The sequence below is a fragment of the Zootoca vivipara genome, chromosome 10 (genome assembly GCF_965207765.1).
Source record: "Zootoca vivipara chromosome 10, rZooViv2.hap1.1, whole genome shotgun sequence".
NCBI lineage: Eukaryota > Metazoa > Chordata > Lepidosauria > Squamata > Lacertidae > Zootoca > Zootoca vivipara.
The window spans coordinates 1,127,165-1,146,310 of record NC_142593.1 but is presented as its reverse complement, the minus strand read 5'-3'; the positions used below and the strand labels follow the sequence as shown (position 1 = coordinate 1,146,310).

General features: G+C 43.0%; 3 protein-coding genes and 1 long non-coding RNA gene across 4 annotated transcripts in view; 2 read left to right on the top strand and 2 right to left on the bottom strand.

Moving 5' to 3' along the window:
* The window catches only part of PGM5 (phosphoglucomutase 5), an 86,501-nt gene extending 83,404 nt beyond the window's left edge, over positions 1-3,097 (top strand). The window contains exon 11 of the mRNA XM_035099518.3: positions 223-3,097. Within this exon, the coding sequence (XP_034955409.2) occupies positions 223-312 (90 nt within the window). The 3' untranslated portion in view covers positions 313-3,097. The remainder of the gene's footprint in view (positions 1-222) is intronic.
* Positions 3,098-5,729: 2,632 nt separating this feature from the next.
* Positions 5,730-10,783, bottom strand: TMEM252 (transmembrane protein 252). Its single transcript, XM_088653105.1, has 4 exons — positions 10,549-10,783; positions 10,286-10,446; positions 9,202-9,565; positions 5,730-7,508 (listed from the first exon to the last, which is right to left on the bottom strand). The coding sequence occupies exons 3-4, from the start codon at positions 9,477-9,479 to the stop codon at positions 7,238-7,240; spliced, it is 549 nt and encodes a 182-aa protein (XP_088509231.1). The 5' UTR covers positions 9,480-9,565; positions 10,286-10,446; positions 10,549-10,783; the 3' UTR covers positions 5,730-7,237.
* Positions 10,784-11,431: 648 nt separating this feature from the next.
* KLF9 (KLF transcription factor 9) overlaps positions 11,432-19,146 on the bottom strand; it is a 619,671-nt gene continuing 611,956 nt past the window's right edge. Inside the window, exon 3 of the mRNA XM_088653146.1 lies at positions 11,432-11,465. The gene's annotated coding sequence lies outside the window, so the exon portion shown is untranslated. The remainder of the gene's footprint in view (positions 11,466-19,146) is intronic.
* LOC148684345 (uncharacterized) overlaps positions 12,793-19,146 on the top strand; it is a 36,285-nt gene continuing 29,931 nt past the window's right edge. The window contains exon 1 of the long non-coding RNA XR_015946012.1: positions 12,793-12,881. This is a non-coding gene — a long non-coding RNA (uncharacterized LOC148684345). The remainder of the gene's footprint in view (positions 12,882-19,146) is intronic.

The window sequence follows — 19,146 nt, the reverse complement described above, 5'->3', positions numbered from 1 at the left end:
CATCCTAGTGGAACAGAAAAATCCGGTGGCGAGCAACAGTGTGGGTGGAAGCCCAACTCACACACACCATTGCATTACAATGAGGATTTGGATTGCAGTGTTATCATACAAGCCACCACTGATTAAAAAATATATTCACAGAAGGGCTTTTTAAAAGTGTAAATTCATTATTATGTCTTTTCCTTTAAGCCATTTTTTCTTTTTTCCCCTCTTTTTCTTTAGGCTGTACTGAGTCCTCTCATAGCAATTGCGCTGAAAATATCCCAGATTCACGAGAGGACAGGTCGTAAGGGTCCTACCGTCATCACCTGAACCAAGGAAAGATCGCTAACCCCGGGCCAAAATGGAGAGGGGAAGGGAGAAAGGAGACTTGCCAAATCATATTCTTTCTCCCTTTTTGCCTTATATTATTCAGAGGGTTTGAGGGAGGTGGGAGGGAGGGAGCATTTGCTTCTGTGCTATGGCTTCAGCATCTTATTGTACACATAAATAGCCAAAGAGAAAAGTTCATTTTATATTAAGACTCAGTTATTGCCAAAAGCCAGTGTGGCAGAAAAATCTTGTGCTCTCCATTTGCAAAGCAGGAGCAGGCTGCATACTCTGCAATCTAGCCTTTTGAGAATCCTCAGCTTTAATTCAAAAAGAAAGAACTCTTGTGGTAAGTATGGAAATGTTCTCTCATGCTTTGAAAAGGCTCAGGAGCAAAAGGAGTTGTTTTCCAACTTACTCAGAAGAAGTGAGCATGCACACAAAAGCTCATACCAATGACAAACTTAGTTGGTCTCTAAGGTGCTACTGGAATGAATTTTTTATTTTGTTTTAAAACAGGGCTGTCGGTCACTGCAGCTGACTGGAAGACTCAGTTGCTGAGAGGCGACTTTCAGTGCCCAAGATGCCAGGCACCACACAAAGTAGTGTGTCAGGAGCTGCACATGGGGCTGTTCTAATCCTTACTGGCATCTGTAGCCCAACCCGCTGCATGTATTCTTAGGGCTGTGTAAGTACAGTCAGGCCTCGGGTTGCGAATGCTGCGGGTTACATGTTTTCGTGTTGCGGTCTGCGCAAAACCCGGAAGTACTGTAACAGGTTACTTCTGGTTTCAGCACTCGCGCATGCAGAAGCACAAAGACGTCATGTGCAGAAGTGCCAAATCTCGTCACGCGTGTGCACAGACGCAGTGCTGCGGGTTGCGAACGTGCCTCCCACACGGACATAGCTGCCAAGTTATCCCTTTTTTAAGGGATTTTCCCTTATGCTGAATAGGCTTCCTCGCAAGAAAAGGGAAAACTTGGCAGCTATGCACACGGATCACGTTCACAACCCGAGGTATGACTGTATGCATAGTATTGCAGCTTTAAACAGATACTTTATTTCCCTGATTTATCATGTCCCAAAGCATGTTGGAAACAGCCATTCCTAATCACCCAAACTAAATTCCATGAATAACAAGCACTGATTTATACACTATTTGAAACCCAGCATCTACTATACTCATGCACATTTTGTGCAATCGAGACTTCTGAATTTAAAATGTGAAGAAAGAAAATAGACATGCAGCCAAGTCTTTAATGAATGAAAGTTCCCCTTTCCCACCCAGCCCCCTTCCCAACCTCCCTTCATCCAAAGGATAGAACTATGTTACGGTTACTAAACATTTCTGAAGGAGGCCTCCTTCTTGAGTATTTAGCCACTGCAGCTGTCTTGGCAGAGACTTTTGTCTTTCCTTAGATTTTACACATTTTGGAAAGACTGCTGGCATGCTCCCTCCCCCCACTTTTTAATAAATGAGCTATTATAAATTGGATTCAAAATATTCGGATACTGTCTCCCAAGATGAATTTGTGTTCCACTTCTTTGCGTTTGAGTAATTGACAGAGTTTGACTTTACTACGCTGGAAGAGTAATGGGATCCCTTTAAAAAGCCATGCTGCACATTCAAAAGACTAGGAACAAAATGTCTCTGCCTGGAGGGTTCCGTTATCACACACTGATCACACAGAGTTCTGGCACTAAATTGGCATTACAGTGGTACCTCTGGTTATGAACTTAATTCGTTCCGGAGGTCCATTCTTAACCTGAAACTGGGGCCTCCCACAGCCGCTGACACACGATTTCTGTTCTCATCCTGAGATAAAGTTCTTAACCCGAGGTACTACTTCCGGGTTAGTGGAGCCCGTAACCCAAAGTGTTTGTAAACCGAGGGACCACTGTACTCTCTGGTTATAGATGTGCATAATAGCTGAACACTCAGAGACTTTTCCAACATACTGTTTTGAACTTGCAAAAACTAACTTTTTAAAGGGGTCATATGCCCTCAGATATTGGAAATATGGTGGGGTTAATCCTCTGAGATTAGGGGAAGAACAGTTCTGGGCAAATAAGATACATTAGCGAAATGTTGACGTCCTGGTACAACACCTTCATGTTTCATGCTTATGTGATTCCCTTAAATGCCAGCACAAAATGAAATGAAGGAAGTGATGCATAGTTCTAAGCAGGGTTTTTTTCAGCAAGAACTCTCTGGAACTTAGTTCCGGCACTTTTCTAATTCACTTAGCTGTCTGAAAGCGGACCACATGCATTAGCAGAGGGTCATAGCATTACATATCATGGAACAGATGCAACAGAGGAAAGAATGTTTGTGTACACCAAATGGTTTTTGTGACTACGGAAGAACAAGAAGGCTCCACCCAGGACACACGACACTGAAATGATCAGAACTCTTTGTGCATTTGAATACTTTTCTTTGCTTGTCATTTGTTGAGATGACTTTGTGCAATCTGATATTTTAGTAGCCTGGTAACATTAATTGCAATGGCCAAATGTTCCTTTTTAGTGCAATCTGAGTGATCTTGTGCTTTCAGAAATGGATTTGGTTTATTCTGATATTTGTCAAAACTTACTATGACATTGAATAAATGAAATGCCATATTTTTGCCTTGCATGAAATTGCTGATAAGACACAGCTTGGCCTAATGTAGCACAGGTTGTTTTTTAAGCTGTGCCTAAGTAAATGAAGCACTGATTGTTTTCTCACTTCTAAAAGCATAGAGTTTTATTGCAGTATTATTAAACATCTTTTTTGTAAATCTAAAAACGTGTTATGGTTTCTCTCTATATAGCACTTGTACATCCATAGCTCATCATTCTGTAGCAAGTTGTTTATTTTCTGTGCTGTAACAATGGCCCTCCATATACAGTATAGAGGTGTCTCTGCCTGTTTTACATCAGGGGTGGTGAAACTTTGGCCTTCAGGTATTGCTGAACTACATCTTCCAGTCAGCACAGTCAGCAGTGAAAGCTGATGGAAGTTGTAGTCCAACAACAGGGAGGGCCAACTGTCCCCCGCCCATGATCTAAATGGAACTATCATTTTTCGCTTGGATTTAAAAACTGATTTGTCCTTTCGACTATTAATCTGCAGGAAGAAGGATATTCCCAGTTGCTATGCTTCACACATATTAAGCTTTCATACCAAAAAGCTGACCAGTAAAACCTGAAATAACACTGAATATAGATGAACTTTGCAAGCTTGGTGGTAGACAAGTTTCTTGCTTATATGGGTTTCTTCAGGTTTAAGATAACATGTAAGGAATACCTTTATATGAATATATATTCATTTTAAATGGGCTCTCTGACTTTGGACTTCCAAGAATGAAAAGGTGTGTTGAAGGTGTTCACTTTTTCATGTAAGTAGAACAACTTAACAGCTAACTCTTAACAGAGTGGAGCAGGGGGAGTCCAAGCCAGGATGAAATACATCCAGTATGGTTTTTTCGGGGGGGGGGAGGACCAGCTTTAGGAACAGGCACCCACTTGATCATTATTTTTATTTCCTCTGAATAACAGGCATTCAAACCACACTCGAAGCTGCTGTTTAAATTCCCCTCTGTATCAGAAATAGTTTTTCATGCAGTGTGAGAAAGTTGGGAAAGAGGAGCATGCAATTCTAAACGCATAATCCAAAGACTCCTTGGACATGTTGAAGTTGTCAAGATTCATCTCTGCCCAGACCTTGAATCCCATCTAAGTTGCCTGGGTACCTGGCTGGCTCTCAGACACACATCCCTCTCCCAAGTGCCACAGGAGCAGATGGGATAGTGAGCCAGGCAGGAACTTCAGAGCCATCACCAAGTGCCTAGCTTAGTTGCTTAGGAGGAGAGGAAAGCACATGGAGACACTTGCTTGGATCAGGGCCTGGCTAAAAGACAAGAAAGGTGGAGTGGAGCCTCCAGCTCCTATATAAGCTCCCAGTCTGAGCAGCTTCACTGCTAAAGCCACAGCTCCTACTAGACCCGCCTGGCCTGGGCAATGGACAACAGGTCTGCCCAGTATCACATTTTAGCTGCTTCCTGGTATGAGAATGAATTTAAATGTTCATATAGCATAAGAGGTTGGGGGATTTGCTCATGGATTTCTGGAGCATTGCATTTACTCTTAATTTACAGTGCTGTCACAAGGCTAACCTGACTGCTCACTGCTATAGGAACTTATGAGACAAATCTAGGAACATAGCAAACTGCCTTCTAATGAAGCAGATTGTTGTCCTTCTAGCCCAGCATTATTACACTGAGTCTGTGTAAACACTGCTAACTTAAAGCCCCATAGTAAGGGGCAAAGGGGCACTTTAAAAAATAGCCCTGTGCTTAAGAGCACACGGATGCAGAGCTGATGCGCTGGCCTCATGGGCCTCATGCATCCAGACCATTTGCTGTCCCACTGAGCCAGGGACCTTTTGTGTTACACCCTGCAGGCTCACCCAACTTCCTTCCAGGCACGGGTTTGCTCTTACAAGTGGAAACGCTGTTTGCTGCTTGTTCCAATTCAGCGGTAAAATGTGGGTTTTCCCAAGGAAAGCGGCAGGACCAAAAATACCAACACTCCAACACAGAGCTTTAAAGGCCAGGCTTGTGCCTAGGAAAGTGTCACAAAAGGAAGCCTGGATGAGCCCTAAGTTTGCATTTCCATGTACATAAGGGTTTATAAGGTTATTATTGTACAGTCTATCAGCTGCTAGCCATAGACCTATGTTTTGTCAAGTATTTACAGTCTTACAAACCTATTTATTTTTACTCCCTGAACCAGGGACCTTGTGTAATGATGTTGGAACTCAAGGAAAAGCCTCCAAACTAAGAAGTCTACCTGTATTATTCTGCTTGGGAATCTTTTGAAATATTGACAAGCTATTGGTTCCCTGGACATTTTGCCTTGATGCATGTAGTTTTGGAAGAGGGTTGGCTGGGCTGGAACTCTTGCATAGTGATAAGATGAAAGATGCAGGAAGATTCAGGAATGCCTATGAAGACATTCTGCTAAAGGGCTTTGCGGAATTTCTTTATTCTGCTAAATTTCCTTTCATCATGAAGTTGAATTATAAATAATCGCACCATATAAGGTTTCGACTTACTGAGCATGCTCAGAAGGAATGTGGTCAGTAACTGGAGGTGAAATCTAATCCTGCAATAAAATTCTAGCAGACCACAAGGAAGCTCCTTTGTCTAAAATGGTATCTAGTATGCATGCTTCCCACTGTAGAGCAACCACAGGGTTAAGTGCCTTATAAGGAAATGGTGTAACAGGAACTGAGTACGTACTTTGATTGGATAGGAAATTTAAACTTCTGTGCAGAAATAAATATTTTGAACTATTTTTTCACTCACTGTCTCATGGTTTTTGGCTGTCCATGAGACAGAGCAAATTCTTGTTTGCAACAATCAAACAAATGCCACTTTTCTTTAAAGAGTTTTCATGTACAAAATTTATTGTAAGAAAAACAAAAATGCAATGCAATATTAAACATTATGTAAACCAGTTACCTCAGTAACAGTACATCATGGTAAAATAACAAATAAAAGCTAACTGTGGTTTATTGATCATCCTCCAAAGTTAGCAATGGTTATTTTCTATTAAGTTTGTTAAGTCGTGGGTGCAGAGTTCAGCTCTTGAGTGATCAGCTCTGTGTAGTGATTCAGCATGCTAGCAAAGATATGCTACCGTGTTTCTCCGAATATAAGCCATACCCCGAAAATAAGCTACAGTGATAGGCAGTTTAACCGTGTAGGTTAAACTGTACCATACTTAATATAAAAAAAAATAAGACATCCCCTGAAAATAAGCCACCGTGGGTTTTTTTTGGAGGAAAAATAAATATAAGACGGTGTCTTATTTTTGGAGAAACACGGTAATAGTCCGGCCTGACAAGAACAGTCTTCTTTATTGCAGTAGGACTGAACTGGGGTGGAGGGAAAGGACGAGCTTCTTTTATACTCTCAGGAACAGGAGTTGGGGAAAGGATACATTTAGATTTTGGTGGGACCCAATCATAGTAGGGATCCAAATTGTACTAACAAGTTAACCAATAGCAGCAACTGTCCCCACACCCGTTTGAATCCTCCTGGAGCGGGAAAGGTAGTTACAGAACTTAACAGTGAGATTCATGTACACAATTTAAACCAATACATAACAAAGTTGATGTCAAAACTTCACTGGAGATGCAAAAAAAGAAATGTGATTTAAAATATTGCATATGGACCTAGGGTGCATGAATGCAATTTCTCTTGCAGTGCAAGTGCCCATAGCCTTCATCCTCCAACTGGCCATTTAAACCCATGTGCTGTCATTTCTGTTTAGGGAGCCCCTCTGCTGCCTCCCCCATTTCTGAGAGGCAGTTGCACTGGATAAACAGGTGTAGGAAAATTGCATAATTGGAAACTGCTGGTTGACTTCTTGATCCAAATGCCCTTTCCCCAGAGCAGCAGCCGAGCTTATTTCTCTCTCTCTCTCTTTCTCTCTTTCTCTCTCTCTCTCTCTCTCTCTCCATGCATTCAGGCCTCATTCAACAGTGCTTTGCCTGTGGGTTTCTTCAGTCATTCTTTTGAGAAGGCCCCTCCCTCTGACAGGCACTTCCTCCTGCTACTGTTGATCTTTACAGGATATGAAATGACAGCAAGGCCTGACCCTAACACAGGCAGAATAAAGCTACAACAATGTAAACAAACATATCCAGTTATTGCTGCTAGCCCGCAATACTGGACTGGACTCAGCAACATTGTTTAAAACTTCAGCAACTTCACCCAGGGCTTTCTGTCAGTCACAGCAAGACTGTCTTCTCCGAGTGCCCATTGCTAGAAGAGTGCTTGCTTCTCTTCACCTCCATCCTGCGCACTAACCCCAGCCGCTCTCCCAAAATAGCAGGCACGGCTTATCTCCGCCTCACGTCCTCTGGCAGGCTGTTCCCTCAGCAGCTGGCCTGTGACACGGATGCGCAGCAAGGCTCTTCGTGAGCGGTCAAGTCATGTTCTGCAGCCTGCCGCATGGAGACTTCATAGGAAGGCGGCTGCTGTCCCTGAGGGCTGGCTTCCTCCAGAAATTCCAGGCTGCTCTCTGTGTAAAGAGGTGGAGGTCTGTTGTACATGTCCTTGACTCGCTCCTGCGGGCAGATGGGCAGTGCAAAAGTCTGCTTTTCGGGATCAGTGCTATCTTCGTATGACGGTGGGTAGAAGTCTGGCCTGCACAAAAAACAGCCAAGAGAAAAAACCACACACTGCTTACAAAGGTTCTGTCTTGAAATCCTAACAGTCTCTATTCACTGTTAATAAGAAGAATAGTCTGCAACCACCTGTGGCCCATATCTGCTCACCACATTCTCTGTTCTATTGAAAAGCCAGACAGGTAGGACCCCTTAGCACCATTTTCAAGCACCTCAGTCAGGCACCAAAAGGACCTAAACTAAGTTAAGAGGAGCAGGGGCTGAGGAGGAAGGAATTGGGTGGGAAGTTTTGCATTGAAGGCCTTCAGAGCTCTTTGTGAACAGAAAATGCACATTCTGCCCAAGCTTATTTCTGCAGGGTGATTTATTTTGCAGTGCAGGGTGCAAGCTCTTTCAAAGTGTTCAATCTTCATGGTTATCTAGACCAGGGCATTTGCCACGTCCTTTTTATAGAGCTTCTGCTTTGCCTATTTTTTATGGTCCTGTTTCCACAACAGAACAGGAAGCGACATTTGTATCCATGACCCACTAACAAACTTTGCCAGGCTGGAGGCCAACTTAATTAAGTGCATCAGTCTTCACTCTATGAATGGCAGATAAACTTGCCCAGAAATCTCAAAAGCAGCTTGAGCAGATAAAAGTGAGCAAGTTTAGCCTTTGTTGAACACCACTAAAACAAAGAGCTCAGCTCCATGCACTGCAACATCTTCCTGATCTAGAGAGCCCAAGCAAGCAGAGGCTTCCCTTCTCCCAAGGAGCACAATGTGGTTTTTTAATGCTAATAACAATCTCTGTGAGGTAGGCTAGCTAGACCACCCAGCCACAGCCATCCAGTGATTTTGGTCTGTGCAGAGAACAGGATTTGGTCTTCCTACATCAAAATCCAGCATGCCTCGCAACACAGGACTTTGCATAATAGAGCACTATAGGTGGGGGCAAATATTCCAGACACAATAGCCCATGAAGTCACTTCATCTTGCCATCTGTACACACTTATATGGGAAGGAAAGACTTGTAGATTGTACTAGCAGACTCAGGGTTCAAAGTAATGGGAAGGAAATGAATTTGGTGCATATAGCAGTAATAGCAGAGACAGAAGGAAAGCTGCAGAACATACTTAAGAATTTTGCAGCCTAAAAATAAATGACAATAAAATAAAGATTTTTAAATGGCAAGTAGAAAACTACTTGTTGCAGTGTGTTTTGAGTAAATGCAAAAGAATTAAGTAACCAGGAATCAAGATAAGAGGATGCTAAAAACTAAAAGCAGAACATACATGGCAAAATTGACATTTTAAAGAAGAAATGCCTGAAGGCAGGAGGTGTACGTTTACCTCTCAAACACAATTTTTATATAAAAACATATGAAACATATATATGACATGTAAAAAATAGAAGAATGGAAACTAGTCTGGAAACACTTGAAATGTGACATTGGAAAAGGATATGCAAAGTGGGTTAGATAGAAAGGGAAACCAAAGAAGAAATATTGGTTGGTTGGGACAAGGACCAGTGCAAATGATGAAGAGACAATCATGTAGGATGGGCTATAGAATAAGAAACAGTGAACTGCTCAACAGTATAATTGAACAGAACATGGAAAGAAGAAGGTCAAGGACCAGATAAGTTTAACAAAGCAAATTGAAGAGGAGTAAAGCGAGAAGTGAAAAGGAATCCAAGGCCAATCGTTGGAATGCAATACATGGAACATACCTGTCTATGGTACTAATATGACTCTCTTGAAGTCTGGGACTTCCATGCAGAAGGCTGTGGAATAAGCCCTTGTGCTTGCTAGCTTCATGATAAGTGCTCCAGAAAATCCCAGATATGAGAAAAAAGAAACCCAAGGGTAATAGGAGGTAGGCAATAGGCAAACTATTGCACTTGCAAGCAGAGGCACTTGTAGAGAAGCAATAGGCTCCTAGGCAGATGAAGGCAAAGCCCAGCAAGAGCACAAGCAAGCGGAGAAATGAAAAGATGTTATTGGACATCTTTGCCGTTTGCCTCAGCCTCAAGTGTTGGGTAGGTCTGCTCCAGCTCTCCTTCAGAGTTTTATAGGCTCAGGGACGCAACTGGCCTTTGGACAAGGAAAAGAAGGAGGTAGTATTATAATACTCATTAACCATTTGCAGCCACCAACATATCTCAAGAGATTAATTTATAATCAAAACACTGCTCAGGAACTGACAATGAATGCTTCCTGTACTGCTGCCAGCATAAACTCACAAACCTTTCCTGCCTAGGATGCTAATGGCCAGGGACTGGAACAGAAATGGAAGACTCCTTGGGCCAAACCAAACAATTTGTTAGTGTCCTATCTGTGCCTGAAGTGCAGGAAACTTTTAACACATATTACCAGCAAAGGGCACGTATATGTATAATCCTGCTAATATTCATTCCACAGTTGTAATTTGCTAGCAGCTTGGTCCATAGCTGCCAAGTTATCCCTTTTTAAAAGGGATTTTCCCTTATGCTGAATAGGCTTCCTCGCGAGAAAAGGGAAAACTTGGCAGCTATGGCTTGGTCACATTTTAGCTATAGGACACTGAGCTCCCCTAAACAACTTTACTTATGGAGCATTCATCCTGATCTTTGTATGCAAAGCTTACACAGAGGTTATACTATACCCGGTCTTTATTGAGCATTTGTTTTTATTTGTTTTCAGGGAAGTTATATAACATTTGCTTATTCATTCATTGGGGGCCAGCTGTCCCCTGCCCCCCTCCCCGGCTATGCCCATGCAACTGAGCACTTAAATCCCCTTTGATTGCACAAACCAAAATTTATAGTACAGTACTTGAAACACTCCTGCAAAATAGTGGCAGTCTGGAGGCACCCACAGCTGAATTCAAAGCCTGCAGCCTCTTGATGATTTCCCAGTAGAGCTTGCTCCTAAGGCAGTCGATACAAATGTTGGAAGTGGGATCTTGTTCCTGTGACCATCATTACACACAGTACCTGGAAAGCACACAGGAAGGAATGCACAAAGGCACCAAGGCCACTGAGTGAAAAGTTACCACCCAACCACCAGTCACACCATAAAACTCATTATAAATCAACCTCGTTTCAGTTCTGCTTGTGCCGACTTCATTGCTGCCATTTGTGATGCAACACAAGGAGAATGGAATGTACCAGTTGCCCAACAACAGCAGTAAATATATACAGGGGAGCTGAGCCTTCAGTGACGTGAGTGGATGAAAGTCCTCAAATCTGTAGTCAGAATTGAAGGTATTAAATAGTGGGTAGACGACACAGCGATTCTTCAAGAAGCTCTTTATTCGGAAGCCAGAACTGAACTGAACTGCATTGCCGAGCCGGCCTGCTTTTATAGAGACTGGCTCAAACAATGTATCAAACATAATTCAAAGTTCCCTCCTAAAGTTCCCTCCTAAAACAACTGTCAAGGACCTGAGGGAAAACTTTATACAATACATAACAGAAGGCACCTTTGCAGAGTGAATGTCAATTAAAACAAAACATGACACAGCAACTAAACAGTGATAACCTAATTTGTTAAATAGCTGCATATATAAAGACCCTTATATATAGTGAGAGGGTGGGGAGGGGTATTACTCAGAAGGATGGTGGGAATGGGTGATTGGCTGATAGGTGTGGTAAACCTGTTGACGACTGTTAACAACTGTGATTGGTCTTACAGGAAAAAGCAAGGGGTGAGATGGCTAAAGATAGCTTTATCATGTATAATGAGATAATAATCCAATGTCTTTATTCAGACCAGGTCTCCATGGTTTTAAGTTTGGTAACAAGTTGCAGTTCAGCAACTTCTCTTTCTAGTCTGTTTCTGAATTTTTTCTGTAATAAAACAGCTGCTTTGAGATCTTGTATAGAATGTCCTGGGAGATTGAAGTGTTCTCCTACTGGTTTCTCTGCCTTGTGATTCAGATGTCAGATTTATGTCCATTTACCCTTTGGCGTAGGGTTTGGCCTGTTTGTCCAATATAGAGAGCTGAAGGGCACTGTTGGCATTTGATGGCATACACAGTGTTAGAAGATGAGCAATTAAATAGTCCTGAGATGGTATGTTGTATGTTGTTGGGGCCAGTAATGGTGTTGTCCGAGTGTATGTGGCAGCAAAGTTGGCATCTGGGTTTATTGCAGGCTCTGGTACAAGTGTCCATGTTAAGTCTGGTTGTTGTATTATTGTGGGTGAGGAGTTATTTAAGATTGGGTGGCTGTCTGTAGGCAATGAAAGGTCTTCCTCCCAGAGCTTGAGAAAGAGAACTGTCATTGTCTAGGAGAGGCTGTAGATCTCTGATGATGCGTTGTACTGTTTTAATTTGGGAGCTGTATGTGATTACTAGGGGTGTTCTGTTATTTTCTTTTTGGGGTCTGTCTTGCAGCAAGTTCTCTCTGGATATCAGTCTGGCTCTGTTGATCTGTTGTTTAACTTCATTGGGCAGATATTTTAGTTCTAAAAAGGTTTGCTCTTAGGTGAGAATCTCTGTCTGTAGAGTTGGAACAGATGCGGTTGCAACGTAGGGTCTGGCTATATACAATGGATTGTTTAATTTGTTTGGGATGGTAGCTAGAAGCATCTCCCAGGACATTCTATACAAGATCTCAAAGTAGTTGTCTTATTACAAAATAATTTCAGAAATAGAATGGAAATAGAAGTTGCTGAACTGCAACTCATTACCATATTTAACACCATGGAGGGACCTGGTCTGAATAAAGACATTATACGTGATAAAGCTATCTTTAGCCATCTCACCCCTTGCTTTTTCCTGTAAGACCAATTGCAGTTGTTAACAGTCATCAACGAGTTTCCACACCTATCAGTCTATCGCCCATTCCCACCACCCTTCTGAGTAATACCCCTCCCCACCCTCTCACTATATATAAGGGTCTGGTGACTTATGTTTCAGTGTATCTGAAGAAGTGTCCATGCACACGAAAGCTCATACCTATGACAAACTTAGTTGGTCTCTAAGGTGCTACTGGAAGGAATTTTTTTTTATTTTGTTTCGACTACACCAGACCAACATGGCTATCTACCATGTAACTAGAGCTTTTTCTGTGTTGGTCAGCATTACTTGGCTCTGGTTTCTAGTCTATTTCCTGCTATTGGCTGCTCCCTCAGCTTGGCTTTGGTGCCCCTCCAGCATCAATAAGCTTCCACTGTGGGTCCTGTTTCCATGCCAGCTAGATATTGTTCCTGCTTGCTTGGTCACCAGGTTTGAGCAATAGACCAGAATAGACCAGACCCAGCCTGGTTGCCGGGATCCCATTGCAGTGCTACTCCTCCCTTGGCACTGTAAAATAAGCTCAGCTAAAGAGGAAAGTCTTGAGGGGAGGATTCTGGAGAGAATCAATGGATGTGGAAGGGCTAAGTAACTCTCTCTGAAAACGGCCATGCAGAAGCAGCTCACCAGGTGGGCAGAGCTACCATGAAATCTTTCCAGGAGGTGGGGGGGGCTGGGGGTGGCAGGCCGGCCAGTGTGTTGCAAATGCACTAGCAGAGCCAATCTGGGACTCCTGCCATGGGTTTGCACTTGCTGCTTGGCTCCTCTTGCTCTGGTAAGCAATAGCGACCCACCGGCCAGGAAGTTGATGTATCAGCTCCACTCCATCCGGTGAGTCCCTGCTGCATCCCAGCACTGCAATGAATTGGCCATTGTATATTGTCCTGACCTCAAGTTGCTTCGGGGTTCAACCCCCACCAGTCAGTTGGGCCTTTAATCTTCATTTTTGTGGTAATAACATTCTGCATTGCTGGGGGAAAATATGCACTAGACTGTAAATGAAGCTTCATGGTATATCTTTGCTGTTCAGATCAGCCTGGCCATCTCCTTCTAACATGATAGCTAAACAATAATCCAAGGTTGTTAGGGTGCTGATTGAAAAGAATCCAACTCTCTTATTTTGTATGAAATAAAAAAGAAATTACCTTGAGATTTGGACTGGGAACTTGGTTTACCAGAAGAGCTTTTTTTCCCCTAGCTTGCTGATAAGAGTGAACTCACTGAGCTTGAGACTCATTCTTATATGTAACTTGTAAATGGTCATAAAATAATGTCCCCAATTACTTTGAGAAAGTCCACACTGAAGTTTACTTAGTGGAATAAATTGTAGTAAAGAAGAGTTTGGATTTGAAATCCCGCTTTATCACTACCTGAAGGAGTCTCCTTTCCCTTCCTCCCCCACAACAAACACTCTGTGAGGTGGGTGGGGCTGAGAGACTTCAGAGAAGTGTGACTAGCCCAAGGTCACCCAGCAGCTGCAGGTGGAGGAGCGGAGACGCAAACCCGGTTCCCCGGATTATGAGTCTACCACTCTTAACCACTGCACCACACTGGCTGTAAAACTTGTTTCACACACACTCTATATTCTATACCCTCTTCTCAGCATTGTAAGAAGGTCAACCTTCTTACAGCAGCACCCATATTCAGCTTCTTTGGGAATTAAGCCACTGGAGACTTTGGTGTTTTGTGATACTGTGGTTTATGTACTTGTAGTATAGGCTGAGCATAAGTAGAGATGTAGCTTGATTCCAACAGGTTTTCCAAAGTTCATTGCTTCCCCAACAGGTTTATAGGGGGACACAAACAGCCCCCGAATGCTGTTATCTTCCAGGGACTAAATCTCTCTCTCTCTCTCTCTCTCTCTCTCTCTCTCTCTCTCTCTCTCTCTCTCTTTGACTTGGTGTCACAGAGAGCCTGGTTACATCATGTCCAACCAGAGAAGAGGAGAGAATAACATGCCCTCTTTTGCCACATTGGTCCTCCAGAAGCACCTCCAGCTATTCAGTTTATGGCAACATATTGCCCCAAGCTTACATAACAAAGGGATTCCCAGCAGACTATTTACTTAACCAAACCCTTGAGCAGTGATTTCAGTCTCTCATCTATAGAAATAGCTGGTATGGAAGGGACCTTGAAATCACCCAGCTCAAGCCTTAATCCCATTAGTACAACACCTATTTCATGGTTTTTGTGATACAGTAGGTTGTACTGTATAGTACATGGGTAGGCAAACTAATCCGGCCCAATTGCCTTCTAAATCCAGCCCACAGACAGGCTTCCGGTCCGTCGCGCCGAGGAAGGAGGACGCAGGGACTTTGCGCTCCGAAGTCCCTGGCCTCTCGGAGGGGGGGGAAGCCCGCAAGGCGAGCGGACTCCCCACAAAAGCACCGGGAAGAGCGTCCCGGTGACTCACGACCCAGCAGCTGCTCCGTTCCGCGAATCCTCTGCTGCCCGAGAGCGCAGTAGAGCGATCGAGAGCCAGCGGAGTGGAGTCGCGGGAGCCATTTTGGGATCCATTTTACCTCCGAGAGGCGAAGCTCTGAGTCTTCACCCGGCAAACGGCGGATTCTTCCAAAAAAAATAAGAGACTTATACAAAGTAAGTGAAATTTACATTTGGACTTTTAAAAAATTAATCTCAAAAATAGGAGAGATTTTTTTTTAAAAAAAAACGGAAGTCAATCTCTTCCTATTGGTTAATTGGGAGGCGCATTAAATATCCTCAAGCCGAAAAAGGAAAAAAGTTTTTTGATTGTGAACCTGAGAGAAAGAAAGACTTTTTCAACCCTTCTCAGCTCCCGAGTCCGGCACCCCTTGAGGTTCAGCATTAATAAGGAGAAAGTATTTTGACAGCTGTCAAAAGCTGTCAAGTTGCTAAAAGACTAAGGAAATCTATTGAGTTGCTGTGGAAGTAAAAATTTGGAATTGGGACTGGATTTTTGATGGAGTTAAAGACAAAAGAGAAGATCAGCCAAGATGGAGCCGACCGTGTAAAAGCAAGGAATTTTCCAGCACCCTTTGTCCTCTATCTTCTGCCTGTCTGCGGTTAAGAGAACTATGAAAACAAAGTATTCTCAAGCCTTCCAGGTGGCTGTGCTGAATTATCTACAAATATGGGAGGACATTTACAAGGAACGACAACGTCCTAATGGATCATTATTAGAAAATGAGGTTCAAGATCAGGATTTGGATAATTTTGACTCTGATAATTTTGACTCTGAGACAGAGTATGAGGAGCAACAATTTGATGACAAAGAAGAAGGTGATCTGGACCATAAAAAATACTTTGCGGATGAGGTAAAACAAGGATTTGAAAAAGAAGAACAGAGTGACAAGGAGAAGCAAACTGAAATGAAGATTAATGGAAAGAAGGAACCTGGAGGGACTGAAGTGGGGAGTTATGTCATTGTGGGAGAGGAAAGGCAGGGGGAGTGGGGAATAGGGGTCTGGAGTTGCAAGGGGGAAAGAACTGGTGTGGGGTGAGAATTCTAGCTTAAAGGCTTTTTGGTTTTTGAATGAGGGTTTCTGACATCTTGGCTTGCTTAAGGAATGCTGATCCAATTGGGGGGAAAGATATCGGGAGGGGGGAAGGAGAGTGTTGTAAAAATTGACCTTTCTGGAGGGAGTTTGAAGATGGGCTGAGGAAAGAATTTTTGGATTAATATGAAAAAGTTTGTGTTTAGATAGGTGTTTGAGTAGAGAGCTGCCTGTCTCTCTCTCTTTACTCGGTGGCACCCAGTGGCAGGGGGTGCACCGGGGGGAGGGGAGGGGGTAGAGGGAAACCCAGACACAAAAAATGGAACCTTTGAAGTGCTGGGCCCCGCGAGTCCCTCTTGTGGCAGAAGAGGGCTCGTGGGAGGCCGGCACGAAGAAGGAGGAGGATTAAGTTAATAGGGTAAGAATAAGATTTTGAATTAGAGTAGAAAACCCGCCATAATTAATTAGAGAAGTTAGGAAAACCAGGAGGAAGAGATTTGAGGAAGTCACAATTACAATGTTAAGAAATTAAGATTCGGGAATTTATAGTTCTTTTTTTCCTTTTCCTTTTCTTTTTCCTTTTTTTCTTTTTCTTTTTTCTTTTTTATTGTCTTTTTGTTGTTGTTTTTTGTTAAATTGGATTGTTATGCTGAAGAATCAACTGGGGGAAAACCAAGCCTCAGAGAACCTCCATCCCTGTCCTCTCAGTGGCAGGGAGGGGATGAGGGGGGAGGAAGGAGGGGGGAGGTCAAACCCAGCCAAAAATGGACCCCTTTGGTTCCCAACGCTCACGGGTACTACTGGTGGCGGAAGTGGTCTTGTGGGTGGAGGGAAATTGAAGGGACAGAGTCTACATTCTATGTTATGTTTGTCTTCTTTGTATAAAAACCAATAAAAATTATTTTTTAAAAAAATCCAGCCCACAGACAGTCCAGGAATCAGCGTGTTTTTACATAAATAGAATGTGTCATTTTATTTAAAATGCATCTCCGGGTTATTTGTGGGGCAAAGGAATTCGTTCATCTCCCCCCCCCCAAAAAAAAGTCTGACCCACCACATGGTCTGAAGGATGGTGGACCAGCCCACGGCTGAAAAAGGTTGTATAGTAGAAGCCCCAAACTGCTGGCAGTCATATTTGCTGGCAGCAATGAAGAGCCAGACACTGAAACTCGGCCACCTTGCCTGCTGAAGAATAGAGCCCCTACTTATTTAAATTGCCTTTCTCTTGTAAAACTGTAGGTATATAAAGGGAAGGATAATTATATAATAACATAAGAAGCTGCCCGTTGTATTGTCTGCACTGACTGGCAGCAGCTCGGCAGTTTCAGGCCAGAGGCTCTCCCAGCCTCACCTGCAGGTGCTGGGCATGGAACCCGAGACCTTCTGCATGCACAGCAGGTGCTCTTTCCAGGCCTGGTTTGCCCCTGCTAGACCTTGGCATAGAATGCATCCTCCAAAATGTGGCTCAAGGCACTAACAACCCCATCTTAAAAGGAAGCATAACTTCTTGTAGTTGCAAATTCTTGTGTGGCTTCAACACCTTGAACATCCCCCGCATTCTTTGAAATGCTGGAGGTGGCTGTTAGACCATGGCATCTGCCTGTTAAGCAACACAATTTAGCCCAGGGTGGATTGAACTCTTCCAAATAATGCACAGCCCATCACACATTTATATATTTTAGCAGGGTAACAGAGGATGTAGCCTCCCGAAGTCTCCCCAGGGTATGGGGAGATGCAGTCTCACCCGCAGTTGCCCACTACTAGCATCGAATTTGGAAGGAGGAAGAAGCTGGGGGCTCTGGGTGGAAAGCCCCTGTGGAAGTTTGGATCCCCCAAACGCCACCTCTACGAGCGAAAACAGGCTCCATGGCAAGAGAAAGATTGGGTATAAGTCGTGGACATGCTTCAGACAAGGAAAGAATATTTATTCTGATAAACTCAGCCACTGAGAAAACAAAAGATAACAGAGGAATGAAGAGTTGAAAAGGGTATGTAGTGGAACTGAGGGGGGAGCGAGAACTTTATAACTTTGTTTTATTGTGCTTCATAATCTACTCAACAAAACTCCTGCCTGAAGAACCGTGAACAATATTTACATAGCAAGCGAGAGTGGAAAGTGGGAAATTTATTGAATATAGTTTTATTAAATATATAAACTGTGTGAATTGAAAACATAAAGAATCAAAGTATGTACTTGTGGATTCGCTCGGAATGTGGCTAAAGATTCCTCAAGATGTGGACATTAAAGAGAAGCTATCTCATTAGCGGCTGGAAACTTGTCGAGGAACTTCTGAGTTATGACGCAGCTATAAATTAGAGTCCGCCATAGTGGAGACAAAGCCGGCTACATATTTGTCAAAGGGGGGAGAGAGCCATAAATAAGACATTAGATGTGTGTTTATAGGTTTGATCTGGCAGCTCTCCCCCTGGAAAGGCTATATGTAGTAGCAATCTGGGGAGACCTGGAGGAAACATCACAGGAAAGATTTGATTTATGCTCTAAGATGGCTGCGGCTGGCTGTGAGAAGGATCTTTGGATTCTGGACGGACTTGGCAAGATACCAGCGTGCAAAGAGAGAGTGTTAATTTATAGAGGAATCATAGGCATAATTTCACACAGAAACATGTATGTTTTGTCAAACTCGCTTGCTTGAAAAAAATCAGGGGCTTGAAAGAAGATAGAAGGATTTTAATAAACTATTGGATAAGATCTGGACTTGATTGATTAGAAAGCAGTGAATATAAGAGGAATAGACTTTATGAGTTTGAAGTATGGGAAGTCACATTTAAATTTGTATAAATTGGCAGAAGATTTGGATTGTTTAATTGATATTTGTATAATTTGAAAATGGATTAGATGTTTAAAATGGAAAATCTAATAAAAATGTTTATTAAAGAGAGGGTGCCCAGGTGTCCTACCTTACCAAGGACAATTCTCTAAGGTGGGGGTGGGGAACCTTCAGCCAGTCTTGGCTCACAAGGCCTTTAAAAAATAAAACCACACCAACCTGCCAATCTTGTTGGGAACTTGTACACATAGACAAAGCTCACTGCAGGACTATTTTAAATTGCTTTCATATTTTCAGTGACCTACCTTAACCCTCCCCAGCCTCTCACATCATGAACATTTGCTGATAGAGACCTGTGGGTGAATGCCAGCATTGTATATAGCCCATAGCCTCTGTTGAATGATAATATTACTCAAATAAAGATTACTGTTAAGATTATCTGCACAGCCTTTTGACCTCCCCACACAAGCCCTGTTGAAATCATCAGGGTGTTGAGTACACACTGCACTCGCTGACACTTAAGAAATGTTGTTGGTGCACTTATTGACTTCTTTTATTTGCCAGCAATAAGATCATGCAGAAATGACACCTAAATCAGAGATTAGATATAAGATTGGTCTGACGATGCTT

Excerpts from the sequence above, each read along its gene's own strand:
- TMEM252 (XM_088653105.1), bottom strand. The coding sequence starts at position 9,479 with ATGTCCAATAACATCTTTTCATTTCTCCGCTTGCTTGTGCTCTTGCTG. Across the intron at positions 7,509-9,201 it reads CATATTAGTACCATAGACAG|GCCAGACTTCTACCCACCGT; the intron begins GTATGTTCCATG and ends TTTTTTGTGCAG.